The sequence below is a fragment of the Vicugna pacos genome, chromosome 8 (genome assembly GCF_048564905.1).
Source record: "Vicugna pacos chromosome 8, VicPac4, whole genome shotgun sequence".
Taxonomy (NCBI): domain Eukaryota; kingdom Metazoa; phylum Chordata; class Mammalia; order Artiodactyla; family Camelidae; genus Vicugna; species Vicugna pacos.
Window position 1 is genome coordinate 35,077,516 of NC_132994.1, and position 23,817 is coordinate 35,101,332.

At 36.1% G+C, this 23,817-nt stretch overlaps 2 protein-coding genes across 7 annotated transcripts in view; one reads left to right on the forward strand and one right to left on the reverse strand.

Annotated features, from left to right (window-relative positions):
• WASF1 (WASP family member 1) overlaps positions 1-17,435 on the reverse strand; it is a 68,690-nt gene extending 51,255 nt beyond the window's left edge. For 3 of the 6 annotated variants that reach the window (XM_072965688.1, XM_072965687.1, XM_072965686.1), the window contains exons 1-2: positions 16,849-17,048; positions 11,633-11,738 (exon numbers count right to left, since the gene is read on the reverse strand). The gene's annotated coding sequence lies outside the window, so the exon portion shown is untranslated. Of the gene's footprint in view, positions 1-11,632; positions 11,739-16,848 lie in introns of all 6 variants that reach the window. The other 3 variants (XM_072965689.1, XM_006205653.4, XM_015240432.3) reach the window with 3 other exon arrangements.
• A 337-nt stretch (positions 17,436-17,772) lies between these two features.
• The window catches only part of CDC40 (cell division cycle 40), a 43,087-nt gene continuing 37,042 nt past the window's right edge, over positions 17,773-23,817 (forward strand). Inside the window, exon 1 of the mRNA XM_006205654.4 lies at positions 17,773-18,054. Within this exon, the coding sequence (XP_006205716.1) occupies positions 17,866-18,054 (189 nt within the window). The 5' untranslated portion in view covers positions 17,773-17,865. The remainder of the gene's footprint in view (positions 18,055-23,817) is intronic.

Consider the following 23,817-nt stretch of genomic DNA (forward strand, 5'->3'; position numbering starts at 1 on the left):
ATATAGTCCGAAATTTCAACATCTCTCTTTCAGTAACTAATAGGACAAGTGGACAGAAAATCAGTAAGCATATAGATGTCTTAAAGAACACTATCAACCAAGTTTACAGAATATCCTATCCCAAAACAACAGAATACAATTTTTTTTCAAGTATTGCAAGTATATAAGTAACATTTACCAAGAGATACGAATTCTCTGTCATAAACAAGTCAGAATACATTTAAAAGGATTTAAGTCTTACAAGGTTTAAGTTTTCTGACCACAATCTATTTACATTATAAATCAACAACAAAAGGATATATGGAAATTTTCAAATATTTGGAAACTAGGAAACCTATTTCTAAGTAACCTCAAGTCAAAGAAGAAGTAAAAAGAAAAAAACTATTTTGAACTGAATGAAAAGGAAAACACCATATCAAAATTTGGGAAGGGAAGCAGCTAAAGCAGTACACAGAGAGAAAGTTATAGCACTAAAATGTCTACACTGGAGAAGAAGAAGGGTCTCAAGTGAATGGTCTCAATTACTTTCACCTCAAGAAATTAGAAAAAATAGAGCAAATTAAACTGGAAGGAAGGAAAAGAGAGGAAACAGTAAAGGTGAGAGCAGAAATCAATGGAATAGAAAACAGAAAAATAATGCAGGAGGTAAAATAAAAATCAATGAAACCAAAAGCTGGTTCATTGAGAACATCAATAAATTTGATAAACCACTAGCCAGGCTGAAGGACTTGGAGAGGTGGGGGAGATAACAAATGGCCAATATTCGTAATGACAGGAAAACTATGACCAAAGATTCTACACGTATCAAAAAACAGGAAATATTAGAAACAATTTATACCAATAAATCCAACATCTTAAATGAAATGGAAAAATTCCTGGAAAGACACAACTATTAAAACCTCACTCAAGAAATACATAGCTCTTTGAAAAAGAAAAACAATACTGGAGGAGTTATACTATCTGACTTCAATAGTTATTATAAAGCCACACTATTCCAGGTAGTTTGGTTATTGGTAAGAAGACAGACAAATAGCCAATGGAACAGAATAGAGTCCAGAAATAATCCAACACATACATGGTTAACTGATTTTTTTTCACACTGGTGCAAAGGTAATTCAGTAGAGAAAGAATTTTTTTTTTTAACATGTTGATTGCCACATCACCCAAATCTGGGTGACAGTTGTGTTTCCTCAGGGGCACCTGATCCACAGTGGGCAATCAACGTGTTAATGGTGCTACAACTGGACATCTGTATTAAAAAAAAAAAAAAGAACTTTGATCGTTACCTCATACCATATACAAATGGGTCATAGACTTAAACATAGAACATAAAATTTTAAGACTTCTAGAAGAAAACAGAAAATCTTTGTGGACTTGGGTTAGGCAAAGATTTCTTAGATGTGACACCAAAAACACAATCCGTAAAGGAAAGATTTTTAAATTGGAATTCATCAAAATTAAAAACCACCGTTTTCTGAAAGACAACAGGGAATGAAAAGATAACTGGTTGAGAAAAAATATTTGCAAATCACGTGTCTGACAAAGCATATGCATCTACAAAAAAGAACCCTTAAAATTCAATCAGAAAGCGAATAATCCAAAGCTAAATGTCCAGAGGCTTGAACAGATATTTCACAAAAGAAAATACACAAATGGTATATAAAAAGCTAATCAACATTATTAGTCTTTAGGGAAGTGCATATTAAAGCCACAATAAGATATCACTACACACCTATTAGAATGGCTAAAATTAAAATGGCGAGGATGTGGAGCATGTAGAAATATCATAAAATGACATAACTACTTTGAAAAACACTTTGATACTTCCTTATAAAATTAAACAAATATCTACTATATAACCCAGTCATTTTACTTCTAGGTATTTACTCAGGAAAAATGAAAGCGTATGTCCAAACAATGACTTATACCTCACAGCAGCTATATTTGTAATAGCCAAAACCTGAGAACAACCCAAATGACCATCAACAGATGAATGGATAACAAACTGTTATCCACTGAAATAAGTGTTCATATGATGGAATATATTCAGTGAAAAAAATGAACTAATGATGGATGTGACAATATAGGTGAATGCTAAAATCATTATGCTGAATGAAAGAAGCCAAACCAAAAAAAGATATATACTGTACGATTCTATGTATATAAAGTTCTGGAAACTATAAATTAACCTTTAGTGTCGGAAAGTAGATTAGTGGGTGCCTAGGGTAGGGGCTGGGATTGGGATTGGTGGAAAGAGTAGGGAAAGATAGGATGCAGTAATTATAAAGGAAGAACAGGAAATTTGGGGCAGGAGGTGTGGTTCATTATCTTGATTTTCATGATGGTTTCAAAACTTGTCCAATTGTACAATTTACTGCATGTCAATTAAATTCCAATACAGCTCTCAAAAATCCATTTAATCAAACAGCAATAACCATTTATTCCAATATAGTCAACACTCATATCCTACTATAAAATGCTTATTATTTTCTAACACATATTAACAAAAAAGTGATTTAAATTTATAATAGTAATATTATACTACTCAACTTCAATGCGCAACAGAGTACAGTTTTTCAAAAATCTTTTTGAAATATGCAAGCAAAAAGTCTTAAAGACTAATGGATTAAAACAGTGCCAATTCAGACAAACTCGGGTAGATCAGTGAGATTTGATACCTATCTTCTGTCAATACATTACCTGACTTGAAAATAAATGCAGTTACCACAGTGGAAAACTGGTGAGTATGTGGCTTTAACAATTCCCATCATATCGCTAAAAATAATCTACAAGTATAAAACAGCAAATGAGTTGGGTTACTAGGCATTTGTAATTTGCCTATGTTGAAGTCAAAAATTTCTCCACAGAAACCATTTCACATGGTGGCAAAATTCCAGACCAGTTCCCAAATCCTATTTAAGTAGTTGGGATTAATTATCCTCTCTTTCTTCTGCAACACTATTTTTCCCTCTATTGGATCACTGTCATCAACACAGAGACAAGCTATAATTTTTTCCATTAAAAAAAAAACAGAACAATTACAGTAACAAAAACAAACATCTCTTGGTTCCACTTCCTTTAGCCATTCAATTCCCCACTCCCTGATTTCTCTGCTCTTCTTTTTGGCAAAATTCCTTAAATTAGTCCCTGATTTCTCTCCTCCAATTCTCACTTAGGTCTGCCCATTTAGGCTTTTATTTCCAGTACGTATCAAATCGCCTCACCAAGGTCAGTTATCTGCTATAGCCAGTGGTTAATTCTGAGGTCTCTTTTTAACAGCATCTGAAACACTCCTTGAAATTATTTAATTTGGCTTTCAGGAAACCTCAAGTTCCTGGCTTTCCTCCTTTTTCTTCCTCCTTATCTTCTGTACCTCTAAATCTTAGGGTATTCTAGGACTTAGTCCTTGGATGTTTTTTCTTATTTTTATCTATACTCACTCCATTAGTGATTTCATATTAAATTTCATTAAAGTAAGATACATCTACATCTTAAAGAACTTGTATGCTTCACTGTCATCCTCAAATAAGGTCAATTATACATAATTCTGTCATTTGGGGAGGGAGCTGCAGATGAAAAACAGATTCAAGCAGAAACAAGTTAAAAAGAAAAATAAGAGATTTAACTTTCAGTAAGTCATCACCATCTTTCTTTAAAGTTCAGTATTATTGGTATAGCTACTTAAAAATTAAAAATAATAAAGCTAAATTGATGAATATGAAAACAAATATTTATTATTTATTCTAGTCATTTATTACATTAGAAACTTAAATACCATATTAAATATTTTATTAAAAATGTAAATCATGACCTTATCTATGATTCTGTTTCCTTTTGGGTCTGTAACAGTAATATATTAATATAGACTTGTTACAGAAGACTTTTTTGTAACAATTATCTCATTTTACCCTAAAAAGGCTCCATAAGAATATTACAGTAAATAATAGTTTAACCAGCAGTTTCTGCTCCTAACATGACCTCTCACATAACAGTCAGACTTTTAATGAGAGGATTTAATGAAGTTAAAGTTAGTTGGAGAACTCATAAACCTATCCCTACTACAAGTAATATATATTACAATTCATGTTCAACTGATGACAGGTCACTAATGTCATCTTTCTGTACTTAGCATAACATTACAAACATAAATTTACATTTCCTTCTAATGCTATGAAACCAAGTCCTTTATATATACATCCGTTAAAAAACATGCTTTATTTCACTTACTTCCATGACTATACCAATGATGAAAATGATTTTAACAATGATCTCGTACATATTAGGCACATAGTTGTTGGTTGCTTCTATCACAGTGAAAAATAACTTATTTTTGCAAGCAAGATTACATTTATAATTAAGCACTCACAAGTAATACATGACTCTTTTCCTCCCTCCAAGAGACCCACCTCAAATGATGTGGCGTGCACTGCCCACTGACCCCAGGGCAATGGTTAGAAGCATACAGACCACAGTAAGGCTTTTAAAGTATAGCCCATTGCTCTTAAGGGCTCCAACTGTTAGTGCTTCCAGTCCTGAGGACTGAGGAGTAGCCCCCTCTCTTTTACTACTAAGCACATCAAGTGTCAATACAGACTCAAGAGTTCTGCCTTCAAGATCTCCATCCCTGAAACGTCCTTTTCTGACCTAAATATGCTATCCCACCCCTCCAATTTCTCATTATAAAATTTTTTTGTCCTTACCAAGTCCCTGTGATCCTTTCCTTCTCCTCTGTTTTCAAAGCCATCAACATATTTTGGCTTTGCTTCCCTTCCTACCTCATTAGCACTTCAGACTCCTTTTCAAAGAGAACTGCCCCAAACCACAAGGTCTTAATTTATCCTCTGGACTAAACTGAACAGTCCTATCAGAATGCAGCACATTATACCTTCTCTGATCACATCTTCAGCATCCTTTTCTGGCTGTACTTTTAATTTCCACTCTGTAAATACTGAGTCAGTAGTCAACAGTTTTGTTCACCCCAGTTCTATACTCTCTTCTTCATAAATCCATCTATATCCAGATCTTGAACTATCACCTCTAAACTACTCATACAAACAACAGTAACATCTCTTTACATATTTAGATTTGTGCTATCCGCCTGCCAGGCAGCAACACAATAATGTCTCATCAATTCACTTTCAACATATCCAAAATCAAATTCATCATCACTGACTTCCCACTCTCCTCAAAAAGAGAATGTACTCATTTTTTTGAATTCTCTTTTTCTAATAACAGCAGCAAATCACTTAGGATTTGAGATCATCTTTAAAGCAAAGTATTGGATTCTCTAAGATATCAATTCAGAAAACTTTTAATTGTGTGCAAACCGCCCTCCCCCTCCTGCATTTTCATCAAAAGGAAATGATACAGCCATTTTCATTCAACTCCTTTGATGATATACTAATGGTACAATATTTTTTTACTCTGCACATGGCTTGAACTCTGGAACCAATCCCCAACACATATCTCCAATTTTGCCACCTAACAAATCAAAATAATTCCATTTTTCCCCTACATCTAGAGGATACTTGAGTTTGAAGTAAGCATAAGAGATTGGACACTTAGATTTTGGCTAGTATTGTAAAAGACTGTAGCAATATGCTTAAAGCTTAGTTTCCACCTCATAAAAGTGAGAATTAAACCTTCTCACAAAGTTGTTGAGGACTACACCACATAAACCCTAGAACAGTGCCTAAAACACCCAGAACAGTGCTCAAAAAATGGTGATATTGTTATTACTGCAAAACCAGAAAGTCTTATATTAAGTTAATTCATCAGTTTAACTGAGCATCTATACATATAAGGCTTTGGTAGGTGCTAGGGGATCTTCATCATTTAGAAAAGGTTAAATCATGTCCCATATACTTTGTTTAAGGAAGCAAAGTTTAAGAACTATGTATTTTAAAACTGTTTCCATGCAAAGTAATTAAAATATAAATTTTACTTTTAAAGGGAAAAGATGTATTTTTTTAAAAAGACATGTAATGGAATCTATTAATTTCCAGTGAAGTCAGACGTAGAAACAATTACCATATTTTACAAGTTTAAAAATCAACTTAATTTTTCTTTCAAAGAAAAAATTCATTATTGACCTATAGATCATAAGGTTTGCAACAGCCTATCCTCATCTCTGTCAGAAGTGTGTAAGATTTAAAAAAGAGATTACTGTATCCCTCAGTTCAGCATAAAATAAAAATACTGGTAAAGTCACATTTAACTCAATATTCATTTCTCTCTTTAAATCATAAGCTACTTACAGATACTATGCAGTTGAAGGCCTTGACAAAGGCCTTTCTCAACTGCAAGATTTATGTATACTAAATCAGAGCTTCTCAAATGCTAAGGTGCACACCAGTCACCAGAGGATTTTGTTAAAAAGATTCAGTAGATTCTGACTCAGTAGATTTGGGGTGGGCCTAACTTCTGTGCTTCTAAAAAGCTCTCAAGATGATGCTGACACTGCTGGTCTACAGATCACACTTTTGAGTACTGAGGCACTAAAGACTATGTTCCATCAAAAATCACTAAGTCACTTTCGAGAACAAAATTAAAATAAATGAAAAATCAAAATTCTATCTAAGAATCCTATCAAATGTTTTAGAACAATATACACTGAATGCCTAAGGACAAAGCTAAATTAAAATTGGCTTTGCTCAATTTTTTTAGTTCTTAAATTCATAAAACCTAATGTATTCTATCATAAGTTTAATAGAATTCTATATCAGCTTCTATCAATATATTATTTCCTCAATTAAATTTTTAAAGCATACTTGTTATTTAGCTATCTCATACCTATCTCACTCAGAATCAACTATGGCCCCTTTCTCAGAATTAGCAATAAATCAAAATATCTTCTTTCAAAATATTGTACCAAGTAGCCTGGTCTAAAGCTATTTAATTACCAAGGTGCTTAATTACTAAGACTCACAGTATACATCACAATTTGATATATCTAAACTACCTAATTTTTATATAGGGCTTTATAGTTTACAAATGATTTCTAATGTATCATTTAATCCTTACAACTCTTCAAGGTAGTTTTTAATCACTCACATTTTAAAAATAAGGAAACTGATTAGAAGTAAAATGATCCAAGAGTACATAATAAGTCAAAGTACTAAGAATTATACCCAGTCTTCTGATTTAAATACAGTTAATTCCTGATTAATATTTGGGTAACTATAGGAAGAGGTATAGATAATTGAAAATAGCCATCAAAATCAAAACTACAGTTTATTCAAGGAGAGTTATTACAGCATGGCTTGTCATAAAAAGGAAGGAAGCATCCTACACATCTAACAGTGAGGAATAAGTGAAACAAAATTTGGTTTACCTATTTAATGAAATACTATGCAGTTTTTAAATATATATATATGATAACTTCTAGGTTCCACTCCAAAATGTAAAGACCTTAGAAGCCATTACTCTTTCTCTCATAACAAAATGAAAGTTGAATAAACTGTAAACCAAGGACTTTTCTTAGATCCATCAGAGATGAAGTCACAGGACAAACTGCCACTCAATAAACTAGAGAGAACATGAATCCAGAGAATATAGATTAGCTAATTGAAGCAGAAGCCACAGGAGCCAGGAATTGGTTTGAACAATTAAATACTAACTTCAACAAGTTGCTGGACACTGATGTGGACTAGTTTGAAAGTTAAAAACTCCTGGAGGTCTAATCTAAGGAGGTATTGGGGTGGAGGGTTGCTATTACTTTCCTGGGCTTTATGCCCCACAAGGTTATCATAGTGAAGATCAGAGAAAAATCTCCTGTTTGGCAAGGGGAAGGGAAAAGTAACCATTCTGAAGTAAGTCCAGAGAGTTCACCACAACAAACAGCTATTCAGCAAAGGAAGACTTCACCAGAGCTTTATCCAACTTGAGGAAAGGAAAATTACCCAATTCCTGCCCACTCTAGCCTTACTGACATACCTACAGTAAGGGGAGAGGAAGCTGAGAAGCACTTTGTGAAGGCCCGGGGCACAGACACTGTAAAAGACTGATATTTTATCATAGGATTATAAACCATTGCTCAATCCCCACACTTTACCACATCAACAGGGCTCCTATATAATAAAAGGATTATGGCTGAAAAAAACTGCAAGGCTCTAACTCTATTTAAGAAGGTGTTTCTAGGGAAACTCAAAGACAACAAGGGAAACAAAAACAAGGACACTAAAGGAAACTGAAACCTCTGACACCTACTGCTACAGCAAATGGTAAACACAGCCTAATTTCTAGCCAGATAAATATAAAACCTCACACTAAAGACTTACCTATGTCAGTTCCTATTATCCAATGTATCATGTCCGGCTTTCAAAAACAATTATAAGGCATGCTAAAAGGAGAAGCATAGTCAGAAGAGTCAAAGCAAGGATCAGAACCAGATTTAGATATAGCAGAGATTTTATAATATTAGACCATGAATTTAAAATAACTATGATTACTAAGGGTGCTAATGGAAAAAGTGGACAACATACAAAAAGAGATGGATAATGTAAGCAGAGAGATGGAAACTCTAAGAATGAATCAAAAAGAAATATTAGAAATCAAAAACACTGCAACAGAAATGAAGAATGCCTTTGATGGGATCATCAGTAAATTGGACACAGATGAGAAAACAATTAGTGCACTTGAAGAAGTATCAAAAGAAACTTCCCAAACTAAAATGCAAAGAGGAAAGGGGGAGGTTATAGCTCTGTGGTAGAGTGTGTGCTTAGCATGCACAAGGTCATGGGTTTGACCCCCAGTACCGTAAATAAATAAGTAAATATCTAATTGCCCCCCCACTTTTTTTAATTAAAAAAAAAGTACAAAGAGACAAGAGAATGAAAAAAATAGAACAGACTATCCAAGAACAGTGGGACAATTACAGAAGGTGTAATATATGTGTAATGGAAATATCAAAAGAAGAGAGAAGGGAGTAGAATAAATATTTGAAGTAATAATGCCTGAGAGTATTCCAACATTAATGACAGAAGCTAAATCATAAATCCATGATGCTCAGAGAACACCAAGAATGAAAAACCAAAAAATCTACACCTAGGTATGTAATATTCAAACTGCAGAAAACTAAAGAGAAAGAGAAAATATTTTTAAAAAGCCAGAAGGAAAAAAACATCTTACTAATAGAGGAATAATGTTAAGAATTACACTGACTTCTTGTCAATAATCATGAGCAAGAAAGTGGAGTGAAATACTTCAAGGGCTGAAAGAAAAATCACCAACCTAGAATTTTGTAAATCAGAGAAATTATCCTTCAAAAGTGAAGAAAAAATAAAGACTTCTTCAGACAAGTGAAAACTTAGGGAATCTGTCACTAGTAGACATGCCTTGAAAGAAAAAATAGAAGAAATTCAGAGAGAAGGAAAGTTATAGAGGTCAGAAACTTGGATCTACAGAAAGAAAGTTACAGAGAACGAATAAATAAATATAAAATAAAATCTTAATTTTTTTCTCTGACTCTAATAGACAACTGTTTGTTCAAAGTAATAATATCCACAAAGTATTGGGTAATTATTGTTTATGGATAAGAAAAATGAATGGCAGCAATGTTGTAAGGAATGGAAGGAAGGAACTGGGAATATTCTGTTACAAGATACCTGCACTGTGAAGCAGCACAGTATTATTTGAAAGTGGACTTAGACTGGTTGTAAATGTACATTACAAACTCTAGGGCACTACAAATATTCTTTTAAAGTATAATATGCTAAGAAAGGTGAAAAATGGAACCATATAAAATGCTTAATTAAAGTCAAAGAAGCCTGAAAAAGAGGAGAAAAGTATTTTTTTAAAGAAACAAAGAACAAATATAATGAATACAAAACAGTTACAAATGTAGTAGATAGTAATCCAACTACATCAATAACCGTTTTAAATGTTGATGGTTCAAATACACCAATTAAAAGACAGAGAACAATAGAGTGCATTTAAAAAAACCAAAAAGACCCAACTAGAAACCCACTTTCAACAGAAAGACATCAATTAAAATTAAAGAGATGGAGACACACTAACACTAATTAAAAAAAAAGTGGGAGTAGCTGTATTAATTTCAGAGAAAGCAGACTTCTGAGCCGGGGAATATCTCAGGGATAAAGAGGGGCATTACATAATGATGAGGGTATAAATTCTCTAATACAACATAACAGTCCTTAACACATGTATATCTAACAACAGAGCACCAAAATATATGAGGAAAAATCTGACAGAACTGCAAGGAGAAGCAGACAAATTCACTATTACAGTTAGAGACTTCAACACCCCTCTAGCAGTAACTGACAAATCCAACAGGCAGAAAATTAGTAAGGATAGGGTTGAACTGAACAACACTATCAGTCAACTGGATCTAATTGACATTTACATAGTACTTCACCCAACAATAACAGAACACATATTCTTTTCAAGCTCACAAAGACCATTCACCAAGACAGACCACATTCTGGGCCATAACCACCACCCCACCCAAAAAAGGAATAGACATCACACAACATATACTCTCAAACCACAAAGGAATTCAACTAGAAAGCAGTATCAGAAAGATATCTGGGAAATTCCAAAATATTTGGAGATTAAACACGACACTTTTAAATAACATACGGGTCAAAGAAGTCTCAAGAGATATTTTAAATATTTTGAAGTAAATGAAAATAACATTTTCAAAATCTGTGGGATCTATCAAAAGCAGTGCTTAAAGGGAAATTCATAGTATTGAATGCATATATTAGGAAAGAAGATCTAAAATCAACAATCTCAGCTTCCACCTTAAGAAACTAGAGAAAGAAGAGCAATATAACCCTAAAGTAATCAGAAGAATAAAAAACAAATAGAGCAGAAAACTAATGAAACCAAAAGAGGGCTTTTTTGAAAATACCAACAAAATTGATAAATTTCTAATCATGTATCATGATGTATCAAACAAAGTTTTATTTTGGTTTTTTAAAACAAATGAGTGCTAGTCTTGTTCCTCAACTAAAATATAAAACGTTTCTTCAATTCCTTTCTTTTGCCTAACCCTTCGACAATTCTCTGGCATTATCTCTGGTACATTTATGTTACCAAAAATTATCAAAAAAAAAAAAAGCAGATATAAGACAACAGATGATTCATCAAAGAGTAGAAAACAAAAAAAGCTTATTTTTGTAGCATAATATGAAGACATAATAGACTTTATATTTTTTGGTAGAGGAATCAAATAAGTCAATCAATTCCCTGACACACAAGCTTGTTCTTTCTCTTTTCAAATGATTTAGTCATTATAGAAAGGTCACTTATTAGAGTAGACCTGAGTAACTGTTACTCAAGAGCAAAGAATGTCGGGAAGCTTTTCATTGCCAAACATATCCAATATAAAACACTGCCACCATCATCATACAAGTATCGTCACACCCAACACCACCTAGTTAGAATTCCTTTAGAATCATTAACTTAAGAAGTGGTGCCTTGGTAGCACAGAGTAGTAGGAAAAAATGGGACTTTGAAATCTCTGTTCAAATTCCACCTCTACCATTTTCATTAGAGTTGTGACCTTGCACAAACTACGTAATCTATGAGAGGACTCCATTGGTTGCCAAGTATCAAAAATATCATTCCAATTAGTTTATGTAAAAAGGACAACTTATTACAAACATACCTATGGTGCCTCCTGGAACCCAATCTCAGGACCATGGACAAAGGCAGCTAAACACAGCCAAGATTCTGCGTACCTGCTTCTCTTTCTTCAACATGCCCCTGCTCATCTAGTTCACAGAGCAAGAAACAAGGCCATTAATAGTTTCTTAGTTTTGTATATTATAGCTTCATCCATTGGAGAGAAAACAAATTACTCCACTCTCTGGGCACTTAGGATCCAAGAAAAACTGAGTAGCCTGACTCAGGTGCAGGTGTCTAGGACTGGACCAATAAACTGCAGACATGAGAAGAATCGTGACTGACCGCTCTGGTCTCCTCTAAGCTAGCATAATCTTTTTAAAAGACAGATCTGATCCAGTTATTAACCTGATTAAAACCCTTCATGGCCTTCCCCAAAACACTTAAAAATAAAATTCATAGCTCTTGTTGAACTAAGACTTATGTGGCCTTGTATGGTTCGGCTCCTGTTTACCTCCACAATCTCCTATGAAGCCATATTCCCTCTTGTTCACCATATAGTTGAGCTTTATCTGCTCTGGCCTTTTTTTAGTTTCCTGAACCTACCAAAACTTGTTTTCTATGTATTCTTTACATTCTATTCCTTTTTCACCTAGCTAATGTCTGTCAATCTTTCCTCAGAGAAGCTGTCCCTGACTTCTAAGGTAAACTAGGTTACCTATTCTTGTTCTTTATTAGCATGTATCACAATTTCTAGTGATAAATGTGTGTATTTGTTTAGTATCTGTCTCTTACCATACTGTTAACTCCAAGACCTCTGTTTTGCTCTCCACTGTGTTTCTAGCACCTAGTTGGACCTCAATAATTATGTGTTGAATGAATAATTGGCTTAGCATGAAACAAGTGGTAATCACCACTAGACTGTCCCATTGCAGATGAGGGAGAGGGTAGCAGGCAGGCAGAATTAACTATTATCAAGTTATTAAAACAGCTGCTTCAGCAATAACTTATTGGGGAAAAGGAAGAGAGTGGTTCCCAGAGAACCTGTGCTTCTGCTGAGCAGAATAAACTTGTTTAATTCAGTTAACCCCCTTCTTTCATAAAATCAAGCACTTTGAAATACCTTATTCTTACAATAAAGCAAAGTATGTTATTACAAATAGTATTATACAATACTAATATACTGTCTGAATAGTGGTTATTTACAAACCAGAATAATAAAGTAGCTCCATATCATAAGACTATGATACCAAGTAAGTAAAATAATAAATATAACACTGCCTATACAGTGGCTTGCACATATAGGAAGCATGCGATGTTACTTCTCTTCTTAGAAGACCATGTTACTTATTATTCTTGAATTTTATTAACCTCCAAATGAGAACTTAATTAAAAACCTACAGAATACTCCAGTGTATATGACAAACATAGCTGTATTTCATGACCCCATTTCTCACAGCATCTTGATCTTTCCACTTTCCTAAGAGAATTACTTACCTCCTATTCTGTAGTAATTATATCTGCTCAAATACCCATTTAGCTTAAAGAAGTACTAGAAACACAAAAATGAAGCAAAGCAAAACAAATCAACAACAAAACTGTCTTGTCCTCAAGGAGTTCATAAACTCACTTTCTCACTCTGCCTCCAACAAACCTATACCCATACTCTTGCCATGTCCAAAGTCCCACAGCGCCCAAGGTAAGGCTGCCAGATTTAGCAAATAAAAATACAAGATACCAATACACAAGCATATTGGTTCTGAGAAAGTAACTTCCAAGTTCTAAACCATTTTACAAGTTTTAAAATATAATCAATCCCATTCTAAGTTAGAAACTACCAATACACGAAGATTCAAAATTATAAAATGAATGTGATAAACTAAAAACACAAGATTCCTCATTTTATAAAAAGCTCCACCCCAGAGGTCATTTATTTTCAAAATTAGGTATTCAGGCACATTTAGAACAGGATATAATTTACAAATCTTTTTATTAATATTTTACTGTAAAACTGAAGTAAGTCAAGAAGAATCGAACACATTTCTATACTCATCTAATTTAGGGAAGGAAAACCTTTAATGTACATTTTCATGAAGTGACCTATAAGAGGTAAGAAAAAAATTATTATCAGTTCATAAATGGAAGGTTAACAATGTATTTTGAACTACCTACTGCTAGGTCAAAAAATGTGTGGGTAGAGGAATTATATCTGAACAGGTAAATGAAGTTCGAAGAACCTCCAAATACATTTTTCTCTTTTCTAGTGAGATAAAGGCATATGCATTATGAATTAAAAATCTGTTTGATAAATATTTTTAAAATGTCTACATAGGTACATTAAATCAAGGGATACTCTTCATTCATTCATTTTATTTGTTCAACAAAAAGACTGAACCTCTACTATTTGCTAAACACTATGCTAGCAATTTCGGATTTATGACAATAAGCATCAGATGAGTTCCTGTCCTCAAGGAGCTTAGAAAAACCTTGAGTTAACTGTATTTACCCAATAATGACAGTTAAATTTCAGTTGGTCATTTAAGAGAACATTAAAACTGTAATCAAATTAATTCTCAAAAAAACTATAAAATAGTAATTTTAAAGACATTTGAATAGTCTTACCATTTATCTGAAGTTTCCCCACAAAGTAACTAAAAGCACTGTTTTGGGAGAAGTTATATCTTAATAGTAGTTTTTAACTATGAAAATTAACTGAGTTAATCCTCCAGTAAGGAAATCAAAAGCTACTATTCATTGTGATAATGAAAATCAAGTACTTCGTAATAACTTTTCCTTACAATAAAGCAAAATATGTTATTACAAATAGCATTATACAATACTAATACACTGTCTCTGAATATATGGTTATTTACAAACCCAGATAATAAAGTAGCTCCATATCATACCTTACAAATGATCAATAAATATTCAATGTATTACAAATTCAAATGTACTACATTACACTACAAAAACCAAAGTATTACAGATTCAAAATGTATTCTGAATTGTCTCATCTGCAAATTTTTTAATGAAAAAGGCCTTAATGTTTTCTGAAGATTTTATTTTTCACAAACTTAATTCAATATTCTACTTGTTTATCACCAAGTCACATAACTTTTTCACCATTATACCAATATTTATATATAAGTATTAACTATAAAACCTATTAAATCTACAATTATTAAAAATTCAGTGGATGAGAAACATTCTTCAATTTAGAGCCATGTCTCCAAAGCAAAATTCAGTGTGAATCAGCCGTTCTAACACACTACAGAAAGTCCTAATGACATTTTTTCATTGTATTTTACACTAAAATATTTTCATCATCATTCATCAGCTAAAATATTTAAATTTTCTCTAAAAGCATCATGAAGACATCTTTAGTGACTTTAGGTACACTACTTAGTGGCATAAATTTCCATTTACATATAAGGAAACCAAGGCACAAAGGTGTCCATTTTGTAAATTGCAAGGTCATTTCCTAACAAGCAACTGATCCTACACCATCAAGTTATATGTGCACAACTTCCAAGTGCCATAAAACAATTACTGTACCTTAAAACAACTGCCTCTGCAATGCCTATGTGTAATTTCATTTTACCAAGAGGGTTATGGCAACAATCTTAAACAAGAAAAGCTAAAAAGGAGGATTACAAAAAGAAAAATAAAACACTTATTTTTGGTACTGAATCACTTATGTTTAAATAATGAGATGTAAACACTTTTTAATATAATAATCAACAAATAGTTGTTTCTTCCGTTTTCAAAAAATACTTCATCTTTCAGGTAGATCATGCAAAATCCATAGCTACCCATCCTTGCAGACATAAGTTAGAAAAATGAGGAAAAAAGTCTATATCAAGTAATTAAATACATGATATTGCAAAGAAAAGAATAAAAAATAAAAATTTAGAGAAATTTAGGGAATGTAGTTATGGCAGCTAAAAACCCATCTTAAATATTAAATGCTTCCTTTCATTCAACCGAAGGCTAGGATTAGCAATCAAATATTTCGTTACTGAAAAATAAAGAAATTCAAAACTTTCCTTATTCAAAACTTGAGAAATTTTATATCAAGGACTTTATTCAATATTCGACATTTAAAAATATACTTTTCCCAACAGAAACTTAGAGTATAAGAGAAAAACTGTTCCTGAGAGTTCAAAGACTAGGACTGCATCTGTAATTACGATACAGTATTATCAACAATTAGAAAAATGAAAGTTACCTCCCATTAAAATTAAGAACATTAGATCGGCTGAACAACCAATAAATCAACTGCGGGACACAAATAAGATTTAGCCATTAAGTGAATCTGACACCAATGAAAAAATTAAAGTATAATCCCAGGCACACTTTACATAGAAAAGGATAGGATTAGACCCAGTTGTATTGAAGTATCTAGTCTAGCTGGGAATTAATTACTCGGCTATAGGACAGGTTGTGAACCTTCAAGTCAGATGTGCTTTCTTTTCACCATTATTCTAGTTTATCATCCCCAAGTGCAACAGAAGGCGTCAGAGTACCGAAGCTAGGGGGCATGCTGTAGCAAGGGGAAAAGAAAAATGGGAAAGGTGCAATGGATGCTGCAGAGTTGAATAATTATCCGGGTGGTACAATGGGCGAGTCCTGCCGACATCGGAGCTGGGTGAGCAGTTCCTTAACTCTGCCCGAACCACCCTCACCCCGGCATAGCAAGCATGGGAGGCAACCGCCCCGCTTCGCCTCCTCTTTCAGCGAAGAAAGGGATTCCCGCACTCGCTTTACCGTTATGTTGTGTCTTCGGACACAGACGCGCGGCGCACACACGCAAACGCACCAGCTGGCATTACACAGACTCGGGCACGTAGCGAAAGCCGGGCTTCTCCGGCACCGACTCGGTGCCGCAGCCTCCCTCAAAGCGAGGAGGCACCGGCGCGCGCCGCGGGGGCGGAGGCGCTCAGGGGGTGGCACCTCAGGTGAGACCCGCAGTCTCCCCGCCTAGAACAGCCTCGGGGCGGTCCCCGTAACCAAAACCCAGGCACACCCGCCGGCCACCAAGTCCCTCGGTACCAAGCCCGGCTGGCGGGTGGGCGGCCGGAGCTCTGGAAAACCGCGAATGGGGGTGGGGGCCGTCGCGGGGGAGGCGCGCCCATCCCCGTAACCTTTGCCGGGGTAGCAGTCCACGCACTCCTCTGTCGGTTCTGGCCAGTGAGGAAGAGTTCCTCTCCCAGCACCCTGTCCCCCCCGTAAAAAAATTCCTGAGAGACTCGCGCTCACCGGGAAATCCTGAGAGGCTCTTGCCTTACCCCTTCTTCATGCTTCGGCGGCGGCCGCCGGTCCCCCTCGGCTCCAGGGACTCCACCTAAAACCCCCAGAAGAGGCAGGCTCCGGGGTGGAACCCGTTCTGGGCAGCGGCCGAAGCACCAGGCCACGGGGAACGCCGCCTGCGACGCCCGCCGGTCGCCGGACCCACCGTGTGCTCGACGCGCGAGCGAACAACACCGCGAGCCGCCGCTGCGCCCCAACCGCCCCCTCCCCGCGCGCGACGCTCCACAACCGGACGAGGGGACCCGCGCCTGAAGCAGGGGGGACCGCTGGACTCGCGCCACCTAATCCCCCATCTTTCCCACCAGGAGCTATTCCTCTCCAGTCAAGGTCTTCCCACTTAAGATTCTCACTTTCCTCTTCAGCTGCCAGTGCCCAGGTGCAGCTGTGGTGGGAAACTCAGCCTCCACCCACTCATCCATCAGTGGGGATGATTATAACTCTTCCCCCCTTCCCTGAGGCTTTATGGTATTGCCCAATCCTCAGTTTGGGGGAGGGGGACAGAGAGCATAGTGCTCGGCCAGGGAATGAGGGAAGATGATAGCCAATTGAATGAACCAACCATTCAGGGGCGGGGTCAAAGAGGGGCCTGTCTGCCCGCCCCGCCCCCTCGTCCCAGACTACAGTTCCCATGGTGCCTTTCTCACTTCCTGCCGCGCTGCACGCTGGGAGTGTAGCACCTCGAAGCTTCGAGGTATTTCGGGACTAGTAGTCTTTAATCTGGCCACGTAGGTCCTGAAAGTTATAAGCTATTATAATTTCTCTGTTTCCCTAGGTAAATGTTTTCAAATTCCCGGTTCTATTGCACGTATATAATACTAATTAATTAGTTACATTTATTGTTTAAAAATATCATAAATGATTTCTAACGAAAGGAAACCAGTAATACGTGTCATCGCAATCTGTCAGGACCTGAAGCTGCTCCTTCTTCCGCCAGGGCCTGGTCTCCGCAGAATATCTATTGCCGTCATGTCGGCTGCAATTGCAGCTCTGGCTGCTTCCTATGGTTCAGGTTCAGGGTCCGAATCGGACTCGGACAGTGAGGGCGGACGATGTTCGCTGCCAGCCGCGGACTCCCTCATGCACTTGACCAAATCGCCTTCAGCAAAGCCCTCTCTAGCAGTGGCGGTGGACTCCGCTCCGGAGGTGGCAGTTAAGGTAGGCGTTTTGGCCACTGATGCGGGGCGGGAATTGTAGGTTTCTGCTCCAAAATCCAACAGTCACTTATTAGGCCCGGGGTTACCTTTTCCTCAATACTAAGAGGTAAGTGCTAACGCTTGGATCTCTTTTCCCTACGTTTATCTTCTTCGAGGGAAGCCGGGAATTGGAAGTTCTGGACAGTCCCAACACTCCTTCCTCTCTCCTCCCACCATCAGAAAGCAAGTGGGAAGAGGGGGTGAAATTTCGAATTTATGGATTAGAATGTGGCCTGGATAAAGTAGGTGTAACCTCAGAACATAAACAAAGCTAAATCAGGACTTCCCAAACTAGTGTATGTGCCCTCACATAAAGTGAGCAGTGACCTGGCTTTGTGGTTTTGATTCTGATCCCGGCACCACCAGTGTGAACTTGGGCAAGTTATACAACCTCGTTTGTTTCCTCACCTGTACGATGGAGATGTAATTTTAAAAGCACTTATCTGTGAGAGAATTATCGTGACGATTAAGTGAAATGATACAAATAAAGCTTATAGCACAGAGCCTGGTAGCTAATTAAGTTGCAATGAATCTTAGCTCTTGCGATTATATATGTCAAGACGGTGAGAAAAGGCCTTGGATTTAAGAAACAATGTGCATGGTCCCAACTGACGAAGGTGATAGAGGAGAAATTGGGTTACATAGTTGCTTTAATAAATATTTATTGTACACATGTTATTTGCCAGGAACTGTTCTAAGGGCTGAAGACACAGACCAACAAGCCAGACATCTCTTCCATCATGATGCATACATTCTAGTGGAAGAGGCAGCCAATAAAATGTGACCAAACAGACTGGTTACAGATGGAATTGAGTACTGTGAAGGAAAAAAATAGTTTTGTGAAATAGAGGTAGAGAATAAGGTAGGAGTATAACTTTTATAGATTGGTCAGTGAAGTCCTCTTGGGAAAGTGGCTTGAAGAACAAGAAAAAGTTCGCCAAGTGCAAGATAAGGCAAGAGTTTCCCAGCAAAGGAGACAGCAAACCTTGGGACGGCAAAGAGCACAGTGTTTGAAGAAGTGAGGAGATAAAGGTCTGCGTTTCTAGAGCTGGAGGAAGGCGTCCACCAGTTGGTAGTACAGGCCCAGTAGAGCCTAATGGGGGTGATCAGGAACTCAACGAGATGAGGGAGGCAGTGTACAGAAATTCTTTGTATTAAAGATGTTCCCTGGTCTACTGTTGTAACTCAAAGTCTTTTACAAGTTTTTAGTGAGCTATTTATGGATTTTACTTTTTACTAACTGGACATCAGGTATGAAAGAATGCTTAGAATTCTTATTTTTATAACAAAACAAACTCCCCAAACTTAAACCCCTCTAGCAACCTCCTGAGTCTTCATTCTTTTCACAGCTCAGCTTTTTGGAGCTCTCTCACTTCATCTCATTTTCTCCAATTCAGTGCAGACTAGTCCTAGCCTCTTGGCAGACTTACTCTCCCTGAGTATTGTCACTGGCTTTCCAGTTGTCAAGTTCTGTTGTGTGTGTTGAATATCTGCATCAAGTGACACTATTAAATAGTTCTTTGAAACTTTCTCTCCCTTTGTCTTCCATGTGGCCATCCTCATTCTTCTGATCCTCTGTTCTTCTGCCCTCCCGTTCAATATTGGTGTTTCCTGAGACTATCCTTAGTCCCCTTTGCGGCCTCATAATCTCCAGGCCTTCAACCTGCAGTGGTTCTGATGACTCACAGGTGAGCACAGTGAAGTGGTTTGTATAGGCTCTGGAATCAAGACTGGCAGGATTCAAATCCTGCCTACAGCACTTACCCAAATGGTGACCTTGGATAGATTACTTAAGCGCTCTGTGTCTAAGTTTTTTCTCATCTGTAAAGTAGGAATAATACTAATACCTATCTCATGGAGTTAAAGACTTATCATAAAGCATGTGCCAGACACACTGTTCTTACCAGTTATAAGCTCCTTGCTAGCCTCAGAACCATTAACCTTCTCTCCCAGGATACCTCTCAGGTGCCTCCAATCCAACATGCTGGAAAATTAACATTTTCTTTCCCTCAAGATCCACTTCACCTGTTTTCCCCATTTTGATTAATGATCCCACAACCCACCCATTCCTCCAAGCCAAGAATAGAGGAGTCTTCCTTTTCTCTTCCTTCTTCCTCAGCCCCTGAAGCTAGGTATTCATTTGATCCTAATTTCTGCTTTATTAATTTCTCTCAAATCAGTTCCTTCCTTTCCATTTTTACTGACACAGCCTTACTTCATATCATCCTTCTCTCAGAAGTCATTCTTGATTTTTCTTTGTCTCTGAACCCCTACTATCGGGTAATGGGTCCTGTTCATTTTGACATAATGATATTTGTCAAATCTCTCTTTCCTCTTCTGCTGCCACCATTCAGATTTTTATAATTTTTCTTCAAGACAATTATAATAACATTATAATGGTAAACTGAATATACTTCAATTTTTAAACAATAAGTACAAACTGTCTTGCTGGTGTACAGTTTCTGTCAATCAAAATCTTATCTGAATCAGACAATAAGACCCCATGAAAAGTACAGCCTCTTCTAAATATCCTTAAATAAATTTCTAAGTGTAAAAGAAACAGAAATTTTCATAAATTGTTGTAAGAAACAAAATTTTTATATTGTAGTAAATGCACTTTTTAAAGTTAAAAAAAGAAACCTCCTAACTGGTCCTTCTACTTCCTCCTTTCTTGTCTCCCAGTTCCATACCCCCTTTTATCTTTCATAATGCAGAGTGATCTCTCTAAATTCCAGTGTTATCATATCACTTCCCTGCCCAAAGACACCGTGCTGCCTGCTGGGTAATTTCTAAGTTCCTTATGTAACGTACAAAGACTGCCATTCTCCCATGCTGAACTCTGCAAGACTGCCATTCTCCCATGCTGAACTCTGCGAAGCCCCCAAAGCCTTATTTTCTTTTTTTCTCTTAAGATTTTGCCCATACCAATCTCTGCCTGGAAATCCCTGATCTCATGCCTCCCCTCACTCCCACCTCCCAAAACTCTGCTGTCCTTCAGTCTCAGTGCACATGTTTCCTCCTCTTTCTACTTTAGCCCCCTTTCCACTCCTCAAGTTACAGCACTTGCCACATTGCTGTGATTTGTTCATTTTTTTCTTTCCCCTGGACCAGACCCTGGAGATTGTGTCTATTTGTTTTCATGTCTTCAATGCCTAGTACACAAGATTAAGAGAAATATATTTGGTGAGAAAATGAATGAAAGAGTAAGGGGAAAAGAATGTCTTGGAAAAGCATGTACATTGAGAATCAGTGTTCATTGATTGGGTGAGAGTGAGGGGATGTCTCTAGAACTCAGTTCAGTCACTTCAAGTTATAAGTGAAATAATCCAGGAAGAAAATTGTATATGGTGTGAGAGGTCTGGTAGAAGCAGAGCTGGGGCTAAACCCCCAATGATCTAAGTTCTATAATGAAAGAGTAAGGGATATTGATGATTGCTAGTTTGTTAATATGCTTAAAAAAAAAAAAGCCAATACCTAGTAAATTTAATGATAGAAAAATGTCCAAAGTGGTAGATGTGAAGCATACAAATAAAATACATTCATCTATTTTTGACAAATTATATTGTGACTAATAGCGAGCATTTTGGCAAAGTATAAACTTATGTAATGTTTTAAATCCATATCCCTCCAGCTCTGGGAAAAAAAAAAATCCATATCCCTGAACACTAATGAGATTTCATATATCTTACTGTGATTGATTTTTTTTTTCTTGAAGTTACTGTTGGGTTGTCTTTTTCCTTTTGATTTGTAGGAGATCTTTATATATTCTGGATACTATCCTTTGTCAACTATGTGTTTTGCAAATTTGTGGCTTGTTATGGATTGTAGTTCCTGTTTCTTGTTTAAATCCTTCCTTTTCTCAAAGTCACAAAAATACCTCCCCCCGTTTTGTCTTCTGAAAGCATTATATTTTTGCTTTTTACATTTAATTCATAAATCCACATGGAATTAATTATTGTGTATAGTGTGAACATTTTTAATAATATGGCTTGATCTTTGATAGGGTTGTTCTAGACACCAGCCCCCAACACCATCTCCATCCCTTTCTGTTGTTCAAAATTGTCTTGGCTATTCTTGTCCTATGTAATTCTATATATATGGTTTAGAATTAACTTGTAAGTTCTACCTAACACCCCGGTGGGGTTTTGTTGGGGACTGCATTAGAATCATAGATTAATTTGAAGACAGTGTTATATCTATTCATTCATTTAGGTCTTCTGTAGGTTTTTAATTTCTTTGAAAGTTTATAATTTTCATCATTAATAACTTGATCAGTTTTGTTGCAGATATTCTAGGTGCATCTTATTTTTATGCTACTATAATAATAATTTGTGGGTTCTTTTTCTATTATTTAATTTTTTGACTGATCTTACTACTTACATAATGGTATCAGCTACAAACGTGACAGTATTTTTTTTCTTTCTTTCAGTTTTTATTTTTTTTCTTGCCTTGCCATATTGCTAAGAACTCCAGAAGGATTAAAAAATAAGAAAGGAAGAAGAATATGTCAGACCAATTCTAAGCAAAACAAAATGGTACTGGTTGTATTAGGGTCTATGGAATAGACTTTAAAACGAAAGAAGAATCCCTTCATAGTGATATAAAGTTAAATTCACAAAGAAATGCATAACAATTTTAAATTTATATGCACCTAATAATGTAAGCTCAAAATATTTAGGCAAAAAGTTTTATAACTATGAGAGAAATTGATAAATCTATAATTACAGCAGATTTTAATATACCTGTTTCAGTAATTGATAGAATAAGCAAAACAGTATCAGTAATGATGCAGAAAATTTGAACAACAGAATTAGCCAGCTTTATTTAAAGGGTATAAAGAACATAGCACTCAATGCAGAAAATTGTTTTTAAATACTAACAGAACATTTTTTTAAAAAACTGACCATATGCTAGGCCAGAGATTGGCAAACTTTGGTAAAGAGCCAGATAGTAAATATTTTAGGCTATTCTGTCCACATACAGTCTTTGTGACATTCTTACTGTCTTTCCATCTTTCTTTTTTTAAACAACCCTTTAAAATGTAAATGTCTTATATTTACCTAGCTTGTTGGTACAAAAATAGACTGTGGGCCAGACTTAGACCAATAATTGCAGTTTGCCAATCCCTGTACCAGACCATAAAATAGGTTCTCTGATCATAATGCATCTAAGCTAATCAGCCACAAAAAGATAACTGTAAAATCCCCATATTTGAAAATTATGAAATTGTACTCAGTAACCCATGGGCCAACATTAAAAAAATAATATTTTGAACTAAACAATAAGAAAATAATGCTCATCAGAACTTGTGAGGTGCAGCCATAGCAATAATTTTTTTTTCTAATCTTAAGTATATGTAATAGAAAAGAAGAATGGCACAGTTAGATGGTAGGCATCCATTCTTTCAGACTGACTTTTTTGGTAATCATCCCAGACTTTTGCTGTACTCATTTGTAAATGCCCTCAGTTTCTGCTTTTTAAGTGGTTACCCCTAGAAATTAAAACGTCTGAATTAATCAGTACTTTTGTCTCTTACTGAACAGTGCAAGAACCTTAGAACACTTGTTTTATTCACATACCCCCACCTCTACTGTAGCTATCGTGCTGTGAATTTTATATGTATTTAATCCTCACATGATGATAGTGAATGATGCTGATTTTTGTATCTCATGCAAGAGGTGGCCTTCTTCCTGCCTGTAGTGCATACTTCATCTTCTTTAGTGAG